The 18,111-nt window shown below is 42.7% G+C and overlaps 1 protein-coding gene and 1 pseudogene across 3 annotated transcripts in view; one reads left to right on the forward strand and one right to left on the reverse strand.

The window, feature by feature from the left end:
* The window catches only part of LOC112550919, a 30,128-nt pseudogene extending 25,159 nt beyond the window's left edge, over positions 1–4,969 (reverse strand).
* DSP (desmoplakin) overlaps positions 4,012–18,111 on the forward strand; it is a 50,441-nt gene continuing 36,341 nt past the window's right edge. For 2 of the 3 annotated variants that reach the window (XM_014521765.2, XM_006027588.3), the window contains exons 1-2: positions 4,012–4,287; positions 16,148–16,250. In XM_014521765.2, the coding sequence (XP_014377251.1) occupies positions 4,094–4,287; positions 16,148–16,250 (297 nt within the window). In that variant the 5' untranslated portion in view covers positions 4,012–4,093. The remainder of the gene's footprint in view (positions 4,288–16,147; positions 16,251–18,111) is intronic. The other variant, XM_006027587.3, reaches the window with a different exon arrangement.

The following is an 18,111-nucleotide window of genomic DNA, read 5'->3' on the forward strand; positions in this document are numbered from 1 at the left end:
CTCCGGCGGAGTCGGGGGGAATTTTAAACCGGCCGGCGAGCCAATTGCTAGCCGCCACGTGTGAATAATTTAGCACTGGCCAATAGCGGGACACAAATTTACATTCGAATAGCAGGAACTCTTTGCACCGTGCATTTCTGTGCTGCAAAGAAGAAATGCATCCTGCAAAGGAAACTGCAAATTGGCGGGAACTCTCTCCTACACGCGGGTTCTCAATTGCAGCAGAACACTCTGCCGTGCAAAGGAGCTCTCATGTGGCCAGGAAATTCCATAGTGCCAAGGCACCAAAATCACTGGGTCGTGACATAACTCATAGTGCTTTTGAGAGACAGCCATGAGATAGACAGACCCCTTTCTGATGCAACAGACATTCCCTGTTGGGTGGTGATGGGGGAAATCAAGCCGATCCACTTTGGAGTGATTCAAATGAGTACCTGCCTGCCTGCAGTGTGTCTCCCCTATCCCTCCCGCTCCCCACCCCCAGCTCTGGTGCTGTCAGCAGGATGGGAGGGAGTATCGAGCTGGGGTTTGCCCAGCCTGAGCTGAAGTCGGGGCAGATGGATTGGAGCCCCCTGCCTTGGAGTGGGGCAGGTTGGGGGGGCTCCAATCCACCCACTCTCACTCTAGCTCAGGCTGGGCAGACCCCAGCTGGTAGCTTCCTTCCGCTCTCTTCTCTCCCTCCCACTCTGCAGACGGCACCGGGGATGGGCCTGGGCTGCATCAGCCCAGACAGAAGTTCATGAAGGTGCAAGGTCCAAGGTTTCCCAAAGGGATAGTGATTAATGAAGCACTTCTTAGGTAGCTGCAGTTTGCCCTTCCCTCTTGGGGCTGCACATCGCTGCTGCTGGACAAGGAAGGTGATCAGAGTAGGACTGTATCTCCACCTCCTCTTTGCTTCCCCTGTGTGCGGATGCTTGACACAGCTCCCAAAACAAGTGCTCGGGTTCCCAACTTCGTAACAGCTTGAGGTTTCACAGTGGCCGGAGGAAATGCTACAAGGATGCACTGAAGACGCGCAAGAGAACAGATGCCAACAACAAGATTTGGGAGGAGCTGGCTGCCAATGCCAACTGACACCAATGACGCCACAACCTCAACCAAAAGGCAGCCTATTTTGAGGTAAAGCATCTCCCCCTCAAAGCAGGGCAGAGAGAGCAGAGGAAGGAAAAGGAGAAATCCCAGCCTACAGCCTAACTCCCATGCAGAAAGACCTGCAGCTTCTCAAGGATTGAATTCTTACAGCACCTCAAGACCCATCAAGGAGCCATATCATCTTCAAAGTGAGGGATTGTCACTGCTGCTGGGGAGGTACTAGGCTGCAGTCCCTCCATCCCGGACAGCGCAGGGACTAGTTATTCTGAGTCCAGCAACTGGGGCGCTCCTGGCACCCTTTAGCATTGCAAACTGTTTGAATCTATTCTGGGTGGTTTTATCACAACATAATGGCATGAATGGCTTCAACGACCTCAGGAAGGCACGCACACATTCCCATTCCATTTTAAAAACCCAATGGACTAACTGTATAAATTGGATTCAGCAAGTATCCTTTAATACTATTAACATTTATTGTCATGCAATTAAATATATATTAATACATTTATACTCTATTAATAAACATTTTATTTCATGAAAATAAGTATTAATATTAAAAGATACTTGTTGAATGTATAAATGTATTACTATTATTAGTATTTATAATAATAGATATGATTCATCTTTATTTTAATGAATTCCCTATCCTTTCTCTCCTGGGTGACTCTCAGCAGCCCCCTGGAGATGTATAGCTAATGACTCCAGGGCAATCCTGGAGGTTTGGCAACTCAGACACTGTTGCCCCATGTCACCCCTCCTGCTGCCTTTTCAGTACAGCACCAAGCACAGTGGCTGCGTGCCCCCTTTCAGTGCCAGGAGGGGAGAGGGCAGCAGCTGGGATGCATCATTGCCAGGTCTTAAATATGAAATTATTATATTTGCTGAAAAACTATCATACATGGAAAATATGCAAATCAGTGTGCAAATACACATGCAAATGAACATCATTATTTACTTTATATTGCTCACTCTAAGGCAGTGAGTGAGTGAGAACTGATTTATCAAAGTTGAAGCATATCTTTATTTTGAGGCAAGCAGTCAAAAGAAAGTGCTGACAGCAAACCCAAAAGTCACTTAAAAGGGCTCCCTGTGAGTGACTTGGGCTTGGCATAATGCTGCATCAATTAGCTGCCTCAAAAATAATACACTTGCACATAAATAAAATAATTTGTTTGCAAATATCTAGTTGCTCTAATAAAAGATACTGCCTCTTCCACAACTTTTAATTCCTTTTGCCTCTAGACCAAGCTGGCAGCAACCTGGGTGCCTTAAATAATATCTTTTATTAGACCAACTTGAATAGTTGGAAATATTCTTCTTAGCATTTTGTCGTCTTAGAACCTTTCCAGCAATTTGATTCGGTGTTATAAGAGACTGGATTTACCCAAAGAACCTTGTCTGCCTGTGCCCTTAAACCAACAGTTACAACCAACACCCCTCAAAAATGATCCTACATTTGGCATCAGATCTCATGGTAGAAATGATATGTTTTATTAGACCAACTACATTTTTGCAAAAACAGATTCTTTAATTGCAAGCTGTCAGGCACAAGCACCCTTCTTCAGGCATAGCAGAAAAGATTGTAAAAGTCCTTCTGGATAGAACTTTTACCATCTTTTCTCCGATGCCCAATGAAGGGTGTTTGTGCCCAAAAGCTTGCAATTAAAAAAAATGTGTTGTGCAAAAATATAGTTGGTCTAATAAAAGACTGTCTCTACTATGAGTCTGTTCCAAACAAGAGATTTTACCACACCTTCAACCATGAATGATGTGTATCCCCAGAGGCTGGGGGGGGGCATGGTGCCCGCCTGCAGGCAGTGCTGGGGGTGGTGAGCGGGGAGCTCCCTCAGGCGGCCACGGTGGTGCTGGGGGTGGGGTGGCAACCACCTGCAGATGCTGCCAGCAGTGTCAGTGGCAGCCAGTGGTGATTGGCGACTGCCTGCAGGTGCTGCCGGTGACAGCGGGGGGCTGGTGAGCATCGGCCACCCACAGGCGCCACTGACAGTGGTGGCAGCAGCCAATGCCAGGGGGTGCACTGCCAATCACAGGGGTTGCACGTGCACCTGCATGCACCCCCTATGCGTCACCAATGCCTTCAACTCTTCTATGAAACATGAACTTCCATTTCTACCCAGGAGAACTTCTACAATCTTTTCTCCAATGCCCGAAGAACGGTTTGTGCCCGAAAGCTTGCAATTGAAGATTTTGTTGGGGTTTTTTGCCAAAATGTAGTTGGTCTAAACAAAAGAGATCACCTCTACCATGAGTCCTGATTGCTTTTTTTCCTCTAGACCAATACAGCTACAACCTGGATACCTGTTTGGAACAGTTCATGTTATACATGGGTGAACATTTAAAACATGTCCATTATACAAGGATGAACATTTTTCAGATGTCCACTATACACTGACATCCATCCAGGAAGAGCACACACCAACTGCTGCAGCTTCCTTAGCCTGACAAAGGGTTTTTGAACCCGAAAACTTGCTTAATAACTATTCTCCAACCATTTGGGTTGGTCTAATAAAAGATATCAAATTCACCCAAGGAACCTTGTCTGCCTACGTCCTTAGACCAACGTGGCTACAACCTAAACCCCTGCACTATACACTGATGCACATTTCTCAAATGTTGATTATACACTGGTGAACATTTGTTCCATGTCCTCTAGACCCTGCTACAGGGGTGCAGGTTGCAGCCGCGTGGGTGTGAGGCCGCTGGCAGACAAGGCTCTTTGGGTGAATAGAAAAGAGACCAGATTCACCCAAAGCCTCTTGTCTGCCTTCTACATTGCTAAGCACCGTTTAAACGCCCCCCACACGCCGGTGCCCGTGGGCCCTGTCCTGAGGGCGCTGCCCGCGCAGCAGGCGGGGCGGGGCGGGGCGGGTCCCGCGGGGACTTTAAAGCGGCGGCCCGAAGGTGTGGCCTCGCCTTTCCTCAGCCCGCGGGAGGGGACAGAGCCGCAGCCTTAGCCTTAGCCTTGCAGGTGCCCGCGGGAGCCATGAGCGTGAACGGCGGGTCGCAGCCGCGGCTCAACACGCTGGGCAGGATGGCGCGGGCCGACTCGGGCACGGACGTGCGCTACGACCTCAGCGCCCACGTGCTGGCCGGCGGCGGCGGCGGGGGGCACACGCACACCCACAAGACCTACTACTACAAGAGCTACGGAGGGGACGTGGCCATGGACGGATACGGGTAGGCGCCCAGCCTGGCTCTGGCCCGGCTCTGCGGGCAGGGGCAGCAAGAAGGATGCCCCGCTCTCCTCTCGCCTCCTCTGTCCGTGCCCTCGTCCTTCTTCCCTGCGCCCTGGCAGCTCCGACATGCACAGCGTGACCCCCTTCCCACCCTCATTTCCTACCAGTCAGATGCTGCCCCTCCAAGCTGCTTCCCGCTCCTGTCAGGTTAAAACGCCCCCAAGCCCCTGCTCCGGCGGGTTGCAGCTGGGTTGGTGTAAGGAGGGACATAGGCAGACACTGGTATCTGTGATGAGACCAACTCAAAGGCCAGGGACAGACAGGAGACTTTTACAGGTACAAGCGACTGGAAACTGGTGTGTACCTGTAACAGAAGAGACAGGTTGGGCCCACCAAACCCGGCTCTACCTGTAACAGAGCAGAAGTTCAGCCCGCACAGACTGGTTAAAAAGGGCAGAGCCCCCTCGAAGAGGCGCATCCCCCCTCGCCAAAGGGTGAATGTGTGTTGTGTGTGACATGGTTGCAAGAAGAGTGTTTCCAACTGTTTGAATTGGTCTAAGAAAAGATATCGCATTTCTCTAAAGTGCTCAGGCAAGTGGCACTTGTCGGGGCTGAGCAAAGCTCCCTGGACTGCAGAGAGAAGCCGCAGCCCCAAGCCGTCTCTCTATGCAATAAAAGAAGTAAAAGAAAAAGATAGGTCTCTATTTGTTTGCCAATCCTGCAGTACAGGAGGGATTTTTAGTTTATTTTTTAGTGCCCTGGGAAGGGCCAGTCACCTTGTGTTTTGGATTTACTGGTTAGGTGGGGGGGAGCTTTTTAATGTCTGTGCCACTGGGTGTTAGGTAGCTGGAGGCAGGCTGCTGGAGGGCTGACAGGCAGCAGAAGTAATGTTTTCACCTCCCATAATATGCAGCACCTGAGGCTATCCTGTAATGGCGTCTGTGTGGGTGAGCGGGCAGAGAGCAGACAGTCACTTTTGCTCTTTGCTTTGCATCAGGTTGCTTCAGCATTAAACCCTGGCAAGCAGCTCCTCCAGGACTGGCTTGGAGTCTGTCTTGAACCCCCAGCTTTACTTTTTCCAAATCTAGCTCTACTTCTTTGTTGTGCATCTTGCAGGACAGAATCCTTTGTGAAAAGTGTGTGGTTCCACTTCTCATCTCCATTTCCTCACTCTTCAAATTCTCTGTAGAAATTTAACTACGGAGTTAAATGTCATCTCTCTGTAGATTTTTAACATAAATCTCTTGTAGTCACTCCTGCTCCATTGATGGCTGGCCCTTGGCGTAAGTGGAAGTGGTCTTTTAGAAGAATTCATTCATAAACACGTTTGGTTTATTGTTACTGCTGCAAACTAGGTTTAAGCCAACACAGATTTAAATAAACGTTAGATGGTATTTTGATATAGTAGAGTTTGCAATCTTTTTTTTCCTAAGAAAGCTAATTTTTGTTAGCCCCCAGAGTGCAACCATGGGATTGTTTTAATTGCTGCTTAGATCACTTCTTAACTCCCTATCCAGTTTCTCTGGACAGTTGCATACTAGATAGATAGATACAAGATGGCAGGGTTAAAAAGCAGAAGAATGTGTAGATGTGTTTATCCTGGTATAAAATGGCTTTAACAATATAGCTCATTCTGATTTTGTAAAGCAAAGTAAACTTTCCTGATATAAAGTGCCACATACCAGTATATAACTGTACTAAGGATTCCTACTGCTTGTCAGTATGCCAGTAAAAGAAAAAAAATCACATCATTAAGCATTATAGTTATGCACTTAACATTTTAAAGAATAAATCTAGTGCAGACCAGGTTGAATACGTTTTATTTGCTCATGCATGTCTTTCTTATCTCTGTCAGACCTTGTAATTTTAAGTCCTGATTCTGTAACAGATTCCAGATGAGTAGATTCCGCAGGGAGGAGGGAATTCTGACTCCGGCTCTGGGTTAACAAAGAAATTCTGCTCTGACTGATACTGGTGTATGTTCAGAAGTGTTATGGGGTATGATATTTGGCCCCTGTTTAAAGAAAAAACCAAGTGCTGTGGTCAAAGTATATGCAAAAGGCGTTTTCCACTAATCCCTCTGATTACTGATTACCCTGAGTGAAAAATAGCAGGAAGAATTTATTTTGATTGTGCATTGGTGCTGCCTGCACCAATGATGAAACATCTATCACAAATCCAGCACTTAAACTTCCCATTTTATTGACAGTGCATTTTTATTCCAGCCCAGGCAAGCTGTAAATACACATATACACCAAACAATAACAGTTTTATGTTCAATGTTAAATCAAGTAAATCCATAAAAGGGCTAGCACCTACAACTCTGCTTAGGTGCATATCCTTGGAGAGAGGGCAATGCAACAATAAACAAAGCTATGCATTGTCTGGTTCCTGTGACTCATGTGCCCAGACTTCCAGTTTGTAGTTTGTTTATTTTGAGGCTTCTCTGTATAACGCTGATGAATAACTGTTAGTCCATACTGCTATATTATTTTGAAATCATGTATAGTAATAACATACTTTATAATACCTATTCATGTTTCAAATCTAAATTACTGTATATATAGGCAACAATCAAATATTGCACTAGGGACATATAACGTCAACAGGCACTTGGGATTCCTTGATGCAGTACTTATACGTATAGGGTGCCTATACATATGCAGACTCCAGCGTCTTGTGTATCAGCATCTCTGTGCTGAAAAGTGGCAGCAGGGGCACTTTAAAGCTCATTCAGCAATCTTCAGTTAAAGCACCCCTGCTGCTATTTTTCAGCGTGGGGATGCTGATACATATGACATTCTGTGTGCTTTAATTAGAACACCCCCCACTCCTGGAGCACATTTATACATGCCCTTAATTCCAAGACTAAAAGCCGAGGTGTGGGGGTTTTTTTAGTGTCTGTTCTGCCAATAAGACCCTACTTCAAATGCTATAAACTTTCATCTGAAGTTATACATGCACATTAACCTGCTCAGGTTTTACCTAGTGTAATTACATAGGCTTCTTTGCAAGTTCCTTTGCAGTTTTTCTTGATCTACAAGGGGAGAATCTATTCCTTATAATCTAGAATTCTATTTTTTGTTTATGTTTTATGTGTAACTCAGTCTTTCCTTTTGTTTTCTTAAATTTTACTAATAATATAAGTAGGCAAACTATTTCAAGATGGACTTAGCCTGGAGTCTTTAATAACCGTGTCTTACCATCCTTTCATTTATCCTTAAGGGCATATCATTGCTTTCATTTTTATTTGTTTTTATTGACAGGGCCTATTCCTACCTGGGGTTTGCACTAAAAATGTCTCTTGACTTCATCATGAGATTCTGACAGCACTTCAGGAGAGTAGGAAATTTATAATATAAAGACAGGAGGTGATTGTTCAGTAGGTTTTAAATAGGTCTTTTTTTAAACATTAAATATCTTTCCTATGCACTAGGGAGTATAGTTGAAGGGTTGGTATTTTATTAAATCAATGATTCTTTTAGTTAGAATGCATCTAAAACGCACATAAATGAGACTTCTACTGCTGTAGAACTAGGAGGTAATGTGCATTGTGTACAGGATTTCTGTTGGTATCAGTGAGGATTGTGTATGTAGTGAGTTGGCAGGATCAGGGCCATGATGAACTCTTTAATGGATTTTTATAAACTGCATTCACGTTGGCAACTTTTATGTCAAAACTTAGAAATGCTGACATGACAAAACCCCTCTTTTTTTTTCTTTTTAAAGACTAACGCTACTGTACCTTAATCATAAATGCAGTCAGGTTCCATTTGGGACTCCTTCTCCCTTGGGGGTGTATTCTGCCAAAGTTGTTCACAATGAGCTGCATATTACTCACAGGCGCTCCCTACCCTAAGGCCGAGCAAGCTGCTTTTGCAACATTCCCAGCTTCTGATCTCCTGGGAACTTTGAGTACAGATACTTTGTTTGACAGTGAATCATACCATCAGTAAACTCCCAGTGCAGGTATCAGTTGCTTGGTTAGGGCTTTGTTTATATTGGTAAAATCCAGGATACAATGAGGGAAGGGGGAAGAGACAGTGGCAAGTTAGGCAATGTTATTTGTCAATCCATAGATAATTATCAGGCACCTGAGACTTGGGTGTAAATCCAAATTCATGTACTAGCTGAAATTGACTCCAGCTTCCATAAGCTGCCAGTTGCAAGGTAGCAGGAAATTCACACGGAGGCCCTGGACTAACTATCCACGGCTGGTCAAAACAGGAATGAGGCAACGACTTTTTTGAGCGATTATCTTTTATTGAACCAACTGCATACAGTTGGAATGATGTTGTAGTTGTGATGGTCCAGGTAATATGTGTGGCAAGGGTTTTTGGGGGTGGTATCTCTTATTGGACAAACTGTATACTCTTGGTCCAAGAAAAGATATCATCTCCCCTAAAAATCCTTCTCTTACATATTCCTTGGACCATTATGACTATAATATCACACCACAAATAAGGAAAGCAAGTTTCAAATTTTCTTTTGCCCAGGCCATACTTCACTGGGTCCTGAACGATAGGAGGAGCCAAATGTCTCCTTTGCACTGATACCGATTGCTGTGCCTTTAGAGCACAGAGTTGTTAGAGAGTAGCAAAAAAAAAAAAGAGAGAGACAGAAAATAGAAATAAAAGAAAACAGCTGTCTTGCAAAGTGCGCCACAAACTAGCATAATTAATTACTGTACTTATATTGAGAAAGAAGAAACTTGTTCCAGCGGCATATAGTAAATGCTGCAATAGAGCAGGCACTGAAGTGGTGTGGAAAGTAGGAAAACTAGACTGTGCCTATCATAACTGGCCTTTCTAGAAGAGCATGGGTAACAGTGCTTCCTTCACAAGCTGGATTTGAAAGAATAAAATCTTTCCTGCGAAGGGAAAGGAATCCACTTTCAAGAGGTGGATCTCTAAAGGAGGTATATTTCTACATCTGCTTACTAAACTAGCACCTTTGGTCCCAACAACCAGCTATTCTAGACTTAAAAAATGGGAGAGAGCTTTATCTGGGTAAATACTAGTGAAGTATAATACAATCAACAAATAGAGCTTTTAAAAAATGATATTGTTGTCCCTACTGATTAACTCTGCATATTTCATTCATTAAACACTCCCACAAAACTGGTGGAGCTTTGCATAAGTTAAGGTCTGCAAGACTGAAGGCCAGTCTTTATGCCACTAAAGTTGGTGTGAGATTTGCCATTGACTTCAGTGGAGCGAGGATTTTCCCTCCCTAGTTTCCATTCTTTCTCCATGACAGAATTAAGGGCCAGTCCTGAAAAATACCAAAAGTTCCCTTCACTCCCCCCTTTCAAGATGTACTGGTCCCCTCAATTTCTTTTGAATTCAGGATGTTCCTTATTTCTAAGCAGGTATTAAGCCTTCTCAGAAAAAGTGCTCATTTGAGGACTTAATATACAAAAGTTGGTACAGTTCCAGAAGTGAAATTCTGTTCCACTTTTGCAAACATTACTTTACTACTCTCATTCACCTTCTAGGGAAAACAGCCTTGTTTTCTAGTATTTTAATTTTAGGTGACATCTATTTCAATAACATGAATAGGCATATAGCTACCTATTTACATGTATCTCTATTTTGTTGTATTTTCCTGTACATATGTAGAGTTCATGACATCTAGTTCCTGACTTTTTCTAATATTTGTTGTGAGCATATCTGTCCAGTGTCAGGAACATAAGTAGCATGAAGTAATTACAGTATTTTAGTAGTCTTTTTAATAATGGTGTATGCAGCATTTGGTCCTGGAGTTTGGAATCCAGTTCAGGGTTTTGTTTTGTGTTTTAACTACTGCAGACTGAGTGTATCAAGTACTCCCTTGATGAATCTGTTGCATGTTCAAACAAGTTTGTGGGGGTGAGAATATGAGGGTTTTTTTAAGGTGTGGCTTTAGAGATGGGAATTGATTGATCTTTTGAGCCAGAGATAAAGACAGTTTTTAAACCTTGCTTTAAATTTTAGAAGAGGAAAACATGTTTCTCTGGAGCAAATGTTTACCTTTTCTACTAATTCTATCTTTTTGGTGTGTTCCCTCTTAAATCTAGGCCAAAGTGCATCCACACTTTTCTAGTCTGTGGGTATAAAAGAGTTGTGGAGCTGCCATGTGTAGTAGAGATTTGGCTGCTCTGCTGCTAGGGTGATGCCTTGGTTGGTATAACAGCCCTTTGGGATCTGTTATGTTAACACTTTACAGCACTCAGAGCAGCTGTTAAAAGACATCCTTAATTTACACAGGACATGCAGGTTTTTAAGAGCTGCAGGTATCCTGGCAGTGCAAAAGAACTGTATAACTGTTTGCTTACCTATTGGGTCCTGCATCACAGCACCTTAGCCAGAAGTTGAGGATCAAAGATCAAGTACTTCCAGAGGATAATTCACTTTGTAAAAAAACATACTTTAAAGACCTCTTTAGGCTACTTCCTCCTGTTAGAAATTTTTAATGAGATGCAGTGTGTCCTAGAGACTTACTTTTATCTCAGTTCTGACGCTGATTCACTGTGTGGCCTTGGGAGTTTCTGTGTTGTTGCATTTTAAAAATGGGGACAATACTGCTTTCTTGTTTTCCACCCTTTGGAGCTGTGGATGTCATTGTTATCATTTAACATCCATTGTTATGGGATTGGGCTCCACTGTGTGAGGTGCTGTTCAGGTTCATGGGAAAACTTGGTTATAAAATCTTTAGATTCATATTGGTAGTGATCAACCCTCAAGCAAGGGTGGGACGCTGTGGAGAAATCTTTTTGTCCTTGCTCATCCTGTACAAAGGCTGCTTACGAAAGTGATTTTTCTGGCACCTCCATCTTGTTCTTCCTGGAAGAATTGAGGAACAGTGTAGCAGAGGAACAAACTGGTTCATCCTAATGCATGGAGAAAATATGTGCCTTCCATATACAAGGAGCAGAACTTGAAGAGACTAAGGCTTAGTCACTTCTGCTGCTTCTCTTGAGATGGAAGAGGGTGGGCCTCCTGAGACAATGAGGATTCCAGCCTATTTATTAAAAGCTTCATCTCCCAAACATCAAAAGCAGCTCTATTGTTTAGATAGGTACGGAATAATTGAACACTCAAACATGGTACCCTCCCTGCTGGAAAGTCATGAGTTTCTTTTAAAATAAATATTCTAGCCTTAGGAGGTGATTAAACATATGGTTTTATAAACAATTCCAGACCCAGATTCTGATTTTCCATGGAATTATTCTTTTTATGCTGTTATAATTCTGTGGGCTTTAATTAATTTACACTTACATAAAACTGGAATAGTAGTTGTGAATCATCCCCTAAATGCATAGATTTAATAAGAACGAATGAATATATGTTAGTGTTGTAACTCTGAGAAAAGGCTTGACCTCTGCTATTTTTTCCATCTCTGCTTAAGTGGAGATTGTATAAATTGCAGGTTCTTCTAAACTAAGTGGAAGGGTGGTTATACGGGCAACAGGAGCCTAGTATGTGTACACAATGTGTAATGCCTAATGTATACAGTACCTTAGTCACTGACTTGAGATTAAATGTTACCACAATAAAACTTTGGTTTTAAAAGAGTCATTTTCACATTTTCAACTTCAGGGGTTTGCCTCAATTTGTCTGGCCCAAATTTCTCATCCCCATACAGTTGTGTTGTGCCCAAGATTTGGATGTATAAGTGCTACATCACATGGATGGGATTTTGCAACGTGTTCCCCCTGGAACATTTCACTAGAAGCCGAATTAGACCAAAATAAAGAGCTTTTGAAAATACTAAACTTAAGTGTATTGCTTACAAAATACTTTATAATCATATGGGATGAGAAGCATTATGCTGTATTGTGAGCTGTTTTTCTCTCTTGTTATAAGAATGATGATGATAATATGATCTTGGCTATTATCAGAGGTAGCCCATATGGCTATACTCTATGCATATATACGCTGCCTCTCATAGTGGCCATTATCATATAGCATCCCTCATTCTTATAACAGAGAAGAACACATATATACATATATACATATTTTATGTGCGCATGTGCATGCATGCACACACACACACACTACATAAATAAATAAAAGGTTGAATTTGTTTGGTGCTACTGTGGTGTTTTTTAACTTTATTTATTAACAAATCCAACTTATCAGATAACAAATTTAGCATTTAAAGATGCATCTAAACCCCTAAAACAGCATTCTCAACCTGTGGGTCATGACCCAAAAGTGGGTCACCAGCATGTATAAAAGTGTTGCAAACAAACTTTAAAACTGGATTAACAAACTTTAATAAATGAATTCTCCTTTAAAGGAAAAAAACATGGAAAAGAATGGCTTTTCCATTGTAGGCTGGCAGAGTTCCAGCCTGCAAGGGGCTGCTTGGGGCCCCCCATGCCCCACCCACTGGTAAGCTGGGGCCTGGGAACAGCAGGTCAGGAGTGAGGGGCACTGGGTTGGGATTGGCTATCAATGTTTACAAATGGGTCCTGGTACAAAAAAAGATTGAGAACCACTGCCCTAAAATATACAGGAAGGTGGATATCTATCTTCCATCAACAGTGCTCCCTTAACCCAATTAAATGTCCACAGGAGTCTCATGTTCTTTTCTTCTCTTCCTTTCAGTCTCTGACAGTTTATTTATCTTTCAATTAATGTTAAGCTTTTCTTTTTTTTTTCATTTCTGTATTTGCACTTCCTGCATTTTCTTAAGAGCTCTGCATAATCCAAATCTTACTGTCTTCTACTGTCTTTGGTTTTAAATTTTGTATTTATTCCAAATTTGTACCCGTTGTTAGCTCATAGAACTGGCAGTCTCCAGTGTGGTGGTGTTTATGTATCAATACAGGTGAGTTTAGGTGTTCCATTAGTGCAGAGTATAATTATGTATTCATACATTTGTTAGAAAGTAAACTTACACTCTTCTTGAGCATCAATACCTCTTTGTTCGAGTAAATCTTCTTCCAGCATCAGTCTAATTCCCTGGACTTAACAGAACTACAGCATCATACCAATATAGGATCCAGTACTAACCATCAGTCTAGTGATGATATGCAGAACCTTTCCATAAATTCACTGAGTTAAAGAGCAGAAGGGACCATTAGAACATCTGGTCTGACCTCCTGTATATCATACTTCATTACATTTCACTCTTTATTTGCTCTGCTGAGCCCAATAACTTGCATTTTACTAAAGCGTAAATCATACAGAAAGGCAAGGTTCTTTGGGTAAATGTTATATCTTTTATTAGACCAACTAAATAGTTGGGAAAAATTGTTCCTTGCAAGCTTTCAGGCTCAAACACCCCTCCTTCTTCAGGCATAGGGAGAGTCCGCTGGTGTTATGTGTTCTCCATGGTGGAAAAGAAGCCAATATACCATATGGAGAACACACAACGCCAGCAGACTCTCCCTATGCCTGAAGAAGGGTGTTTGAGACTGAAAGCTTTCAAAGAACAATTTTTCTAACTATTTAGTTGGCCTAATAAAGATATCACATTTACCCGAAGAATGTTGTCTGCCTATGTCTTTAGACCAACACCGCTACAACAGACAACCCTATATCATACAGAAAGGCATCTATCTACACTTGGGTAGGGGTTTGTGATCTAGATACAGGGATGTCTTCCTTGATGAGTACATGCCAATAAATACATGGGATGAGAGAACTCCATGAACTTGTATTTGTTTTGTCGTTTACATTAGTTTAGTAGCTGGTTTATGTGGAAAGGATATTATTTTTCTGTGATTCTTAAAGTGCTGCATGTGATACAAAGGAGCCTTTTAATTTTTTATGCATTCTTTGGGCCTGACCTCTATTAGTGTGGATCAGTTTGGCACTTTGAAGTCAGTGGAGTGCAACTGAAGTCAATGGAGCTAGGCTGATGCACACCAGGGGCAGAGCAGGTTCCTTACCCATGCTTTTAAGGCATTTTACTCGTGGAGGGAAATATTGCTTTCACAAGCTAGTAAGAGAAATTACTCGAAAATGAAGCTTGTTAAAAGAAATCGTTCCGTTTTTGTGTTTGACTTTTTATGAGGGTGAATAATTATGGGTGGAAAGTCATCTTTGATGTCAGGTGCCTGTGGGTCCAAAGACAACAGCTGAGCCCACATAATGTTATGGGTGTAGAAAAGGAGGGTGCTGTGAGGGCTGGGTTAAACTGCAGCTTGTAATAGTTAGCTTTTCAACATTGTTTTCTTTAGTGTGGTTTCAAAATATGCAGGAGTGCACAACACAGTCAGTCTCCATTCCTTTGAGGCAGCCAACGAGTGCAGAAGCAGCTTGGGAACGAGGGGTGTCCAGAGTTAGCTTTAGATCCTTTTTGTTTCTCCACTCCTGGCTGTTTTACTTCAGGCTGTGCCCCCTTGAATAAGCTACAGGTTTCCAAATTAGGATGTTCTAAATGATGTTGGATGCCAGTGATCAAAGGTAGCTACCACTGCAGCTGCAGATTGGCAAGGCACAGGGAGATTGTACCTCTTTGCCCAATCAGGTCCCCTTTGCCAGCTCCAGGGAGGCATATGTAGCACAGGAATTTTTACATAAACACTCTCACATAAAGGTTTTCCTACACATTGATCCTTCCAAATTTAACTGCATTTGTTGATCAGCAGCCCAAATGCTGGGAAGAATTTGGGCCTATATTTTATTATAGGTCCTGGTCAACGTCCGCTGAAGGCAATGGGAGGATTCCCATTGATGTCAAAAGCCTTACTACTCCTGCAGAGTTGCATGGTCACATGAGTGGTCTTTGTGGCACGAGTGGGACAACTTATCTGAAAGATTTGGGCGTTTAGTGATTTGAAATGGGAAAATGTGACAGACTTTGAGCACAATACACTGAACTGGGTGAGGCTGGGAAGTTTATACATTTTCTTGTGTCTCCTACCAGTGGTTAACTTGTGTTTTAGATAAATGAGTCTGGAAATTGTCTGAGCTTGTCTATGGGCTTTGACTCAGATAGTTAGGAGTGGTTCTGAGCTTGAAGGACTTCACCCAAATTCAGCTAGCTCTGGCTCACTCTGGTGGCTGAATCCCAGCATGGATGAACACTGATGAAGCAATCTTGTATGCATGTACCCTCTGATGGAAGGATCTATGGGAGAAAGAGAAAATACAGTAGATGATGCTCAGCGCTCAGCTAATACTCAACAGGGCATCTCCACTTTGATCCAGCCACCTAGCTTGGGTTTCCTTATTTTCATACAAGCTTAGAGCCTTGAAAATTGTCTTTTGTTACTTGGTAGAACAGAGACATTCACTTAGTCACCTTCACCCTTCTTGATTTGCCTTGCGAGTGACTGTACTAGCTTCAGATGTCAAGGATACTTGACTCACTTTGGCTTGCTATTGCAAAAATTCCAGTAATACTTCTAGAGCTAAGAGTATGCTGGTCCATATGATCATTTGTAGAAGGTTCAGTCCCTCCAACACAAACTTCAGAACCAGGCTCAGAGTAGCGTACAAGACATAGGCTATGTTTTATACTGGACTTTCAGAGGAACAATTCACTGTTACTCTTACATACTTTGAGTAAGTTCCTCTGCTGTTGTAAGGCCTATTGGCGCTGCCATCACAGCTTTCTCTTTTTTCCAGTGCAAGCTGCTTCTTTCTGCTCAATTCTCCAGTGAAACAGCCATATGCGTGTGCTTATAAAATTTATACCTGTTCCCACAATTTGTTATGATGTGATGGTAATAGCATTGTAGCTTCACTGAAGGATAAAATAGGAGGGGCAAGAAATACGTTGGTCTTTATGAAGCTGGACTATGTTTATTATTTCACACAATTCTTCTTAACTTGTTTGGAGCATGTACTCTGTAAATCTTTTTAAACTGATGCTTAGTTAATCCCACGCTTCACTGTTACTCTTTTTTTCTTTTTCTCCAGGCAAAATGGCACCGGCACAATGTCCAGACGTCAGAACACCATTCAGGACCTTTTGCATAATTGTTCGGATTGCCTGATGCGTGCAGAGCTCATAGTACAACCTGTGAGTCCCCTTGTTTTGTGCTTCTTTTGTATGAATATTAATGTTATAGGGAATGGTACACCATCCCTTTACAACATTAACTCAAATTCTGAAATAAAACCCATCTTTTTCTTTTCACATTGATTCCCTTCATATGATTTGTTAGGGCAAGCTTACCTTTCTTCTGTTGGGCTGGAATGACCTTGTGAGATCCTCCATTTTCATTTGCAGTTGAATTTTCAGCAGAGCCATTTGAAAAATTCAGAATATCCAAATTGTCTGGTTAAGGAAAGGGACTTTTCTTTGTCTTGATTGCAGTCAAATTCCACTAGTTCTAATTTTTAGTTTTAGATTAAGGCCGTAGCCAATGCAAGTTGTCATTATTAATAATGGTATTGCCACTATATATTCCCCCAAAATGTATTGTGCGAGACTTTTCTGAGCTGCAGCTGCCATGAACTTGAATCACTCAGAAAAAGCCTGCTGAATCTCTTTTATTTGTTTTTAATGATTGAGAAGGAAGGGCATATGAAACTAAACTAAGGCTTCTTTAAGCTCTGCTTCTCAAACATATTGGGCACGTCCAGATGAGTGTGGACATTTGTTTCCCCAGGGACAAGTAGCAGCCACATACCTTTCTCCCTGGAGAATGCCCATAGCACACACGCTCTGGTGCACAGCAGGTTACCTTGGGTAGGGTAAAGGAGGCTGGGGCCAGCAACTGTGCTGTCCCCAGTATCCTTTTCCGGAGTCCTGAAGATCCCTTGGAGCTGCAGCCATGAAAGGAAGCCTGGCTGGCAGCCAGAGTGTGGCTCCGGCCAGCCAGGTTCTGGTTTTGGGCGGCGCACAGATGGGTCTGCGGTGCCACATGCTGCATGTCCAAGCTTGTCTGAATGCAGCCATTGAGTCCAGTTTTACTTTGAAACTACAGCACTCTTGATCCAGGCTTGGTCCGTGATCTTTCACGGAGTTATTTTGGATTTACAATGAAGGAATTGCATTCAGTCCTGTGAAGAGCAAAGCACCTTGAATTCCCATTGAAGCTTAAAGGGAGTGTAGGGTGCCAAGTATGTCATGAAGCAGTGAGATCTGAGTTAGGTGCATGGCCTTTGCAGTTGCTGTTATTGAAAGGAAATGTTAAGACCTTCTGTGAGCTCTGGGAATGAATGATCTCTGTGGGTCAGCAGTTTGTTTCCTTTCCTAAATTGTTATTCATATGTGCAAGTTTTATGTAAAGGTCTCTTCCAGAGTAAATATTGCTTCTTCTAGTGCATGACACCATATATTTCAGCAACATTAAAACAGGGAAGTCATTGCTTCCAGCTCAGTGTCATGTGTTGTACTGCATTTACTTATATACAAGACAAGGGTTTTTCCCCCAATTGGCACAGGGCCCTGTCTTTATAATCTCATACAGGAAATGTCAGTAAGGACACTGTTTATCATTAAACTGCTGCTGAAAGCAGCATGTGCTCAGTAAGGAAACCAAATATGAAGCTGATTAAATGCAACCAACACTGAGCATGACTATAAAACACCTGACCCATATTGGGCAAATATGCTGATGGGAACCTACCACAAGAATAGGTTAGTCTAGCCCATCTAAGACATATGGTAGTGCCCATTAAGTGCAGTCCCCCTCATTGCTGACTCTTTTTCAAGTCATGGTGAGCCACCACATTGCTCACAGTTCCCCCAGAATCCCTCTGTTGCCTCCTCTCTCAGCCTGTCACATATGATTAATGTGGCCCTGCCTTCCATGAGGCTAAGCCGGACCAGGTTGCCCTGTGCATCATCCGCATACAAATTTTTGGAGCATCCCTGGACTTATGACAAGAACACCTGGTTCTATCCTCAAGTTGGGGATAATTAGCACATGGGT

Source organism: Alligator sinensis, unplaced genomic scaffold (assembly GCF_000455745.1).
Source record: "Alligator sinensis unplaced genomic scaffold, ASM45574v1 scaffold747_1, whole genome shotgun sequence".
NCBI lineage: Eukaryota > Metazoa > Chordata > Crocodylia > Alligatoridae > Alligator > Alligator sinensis.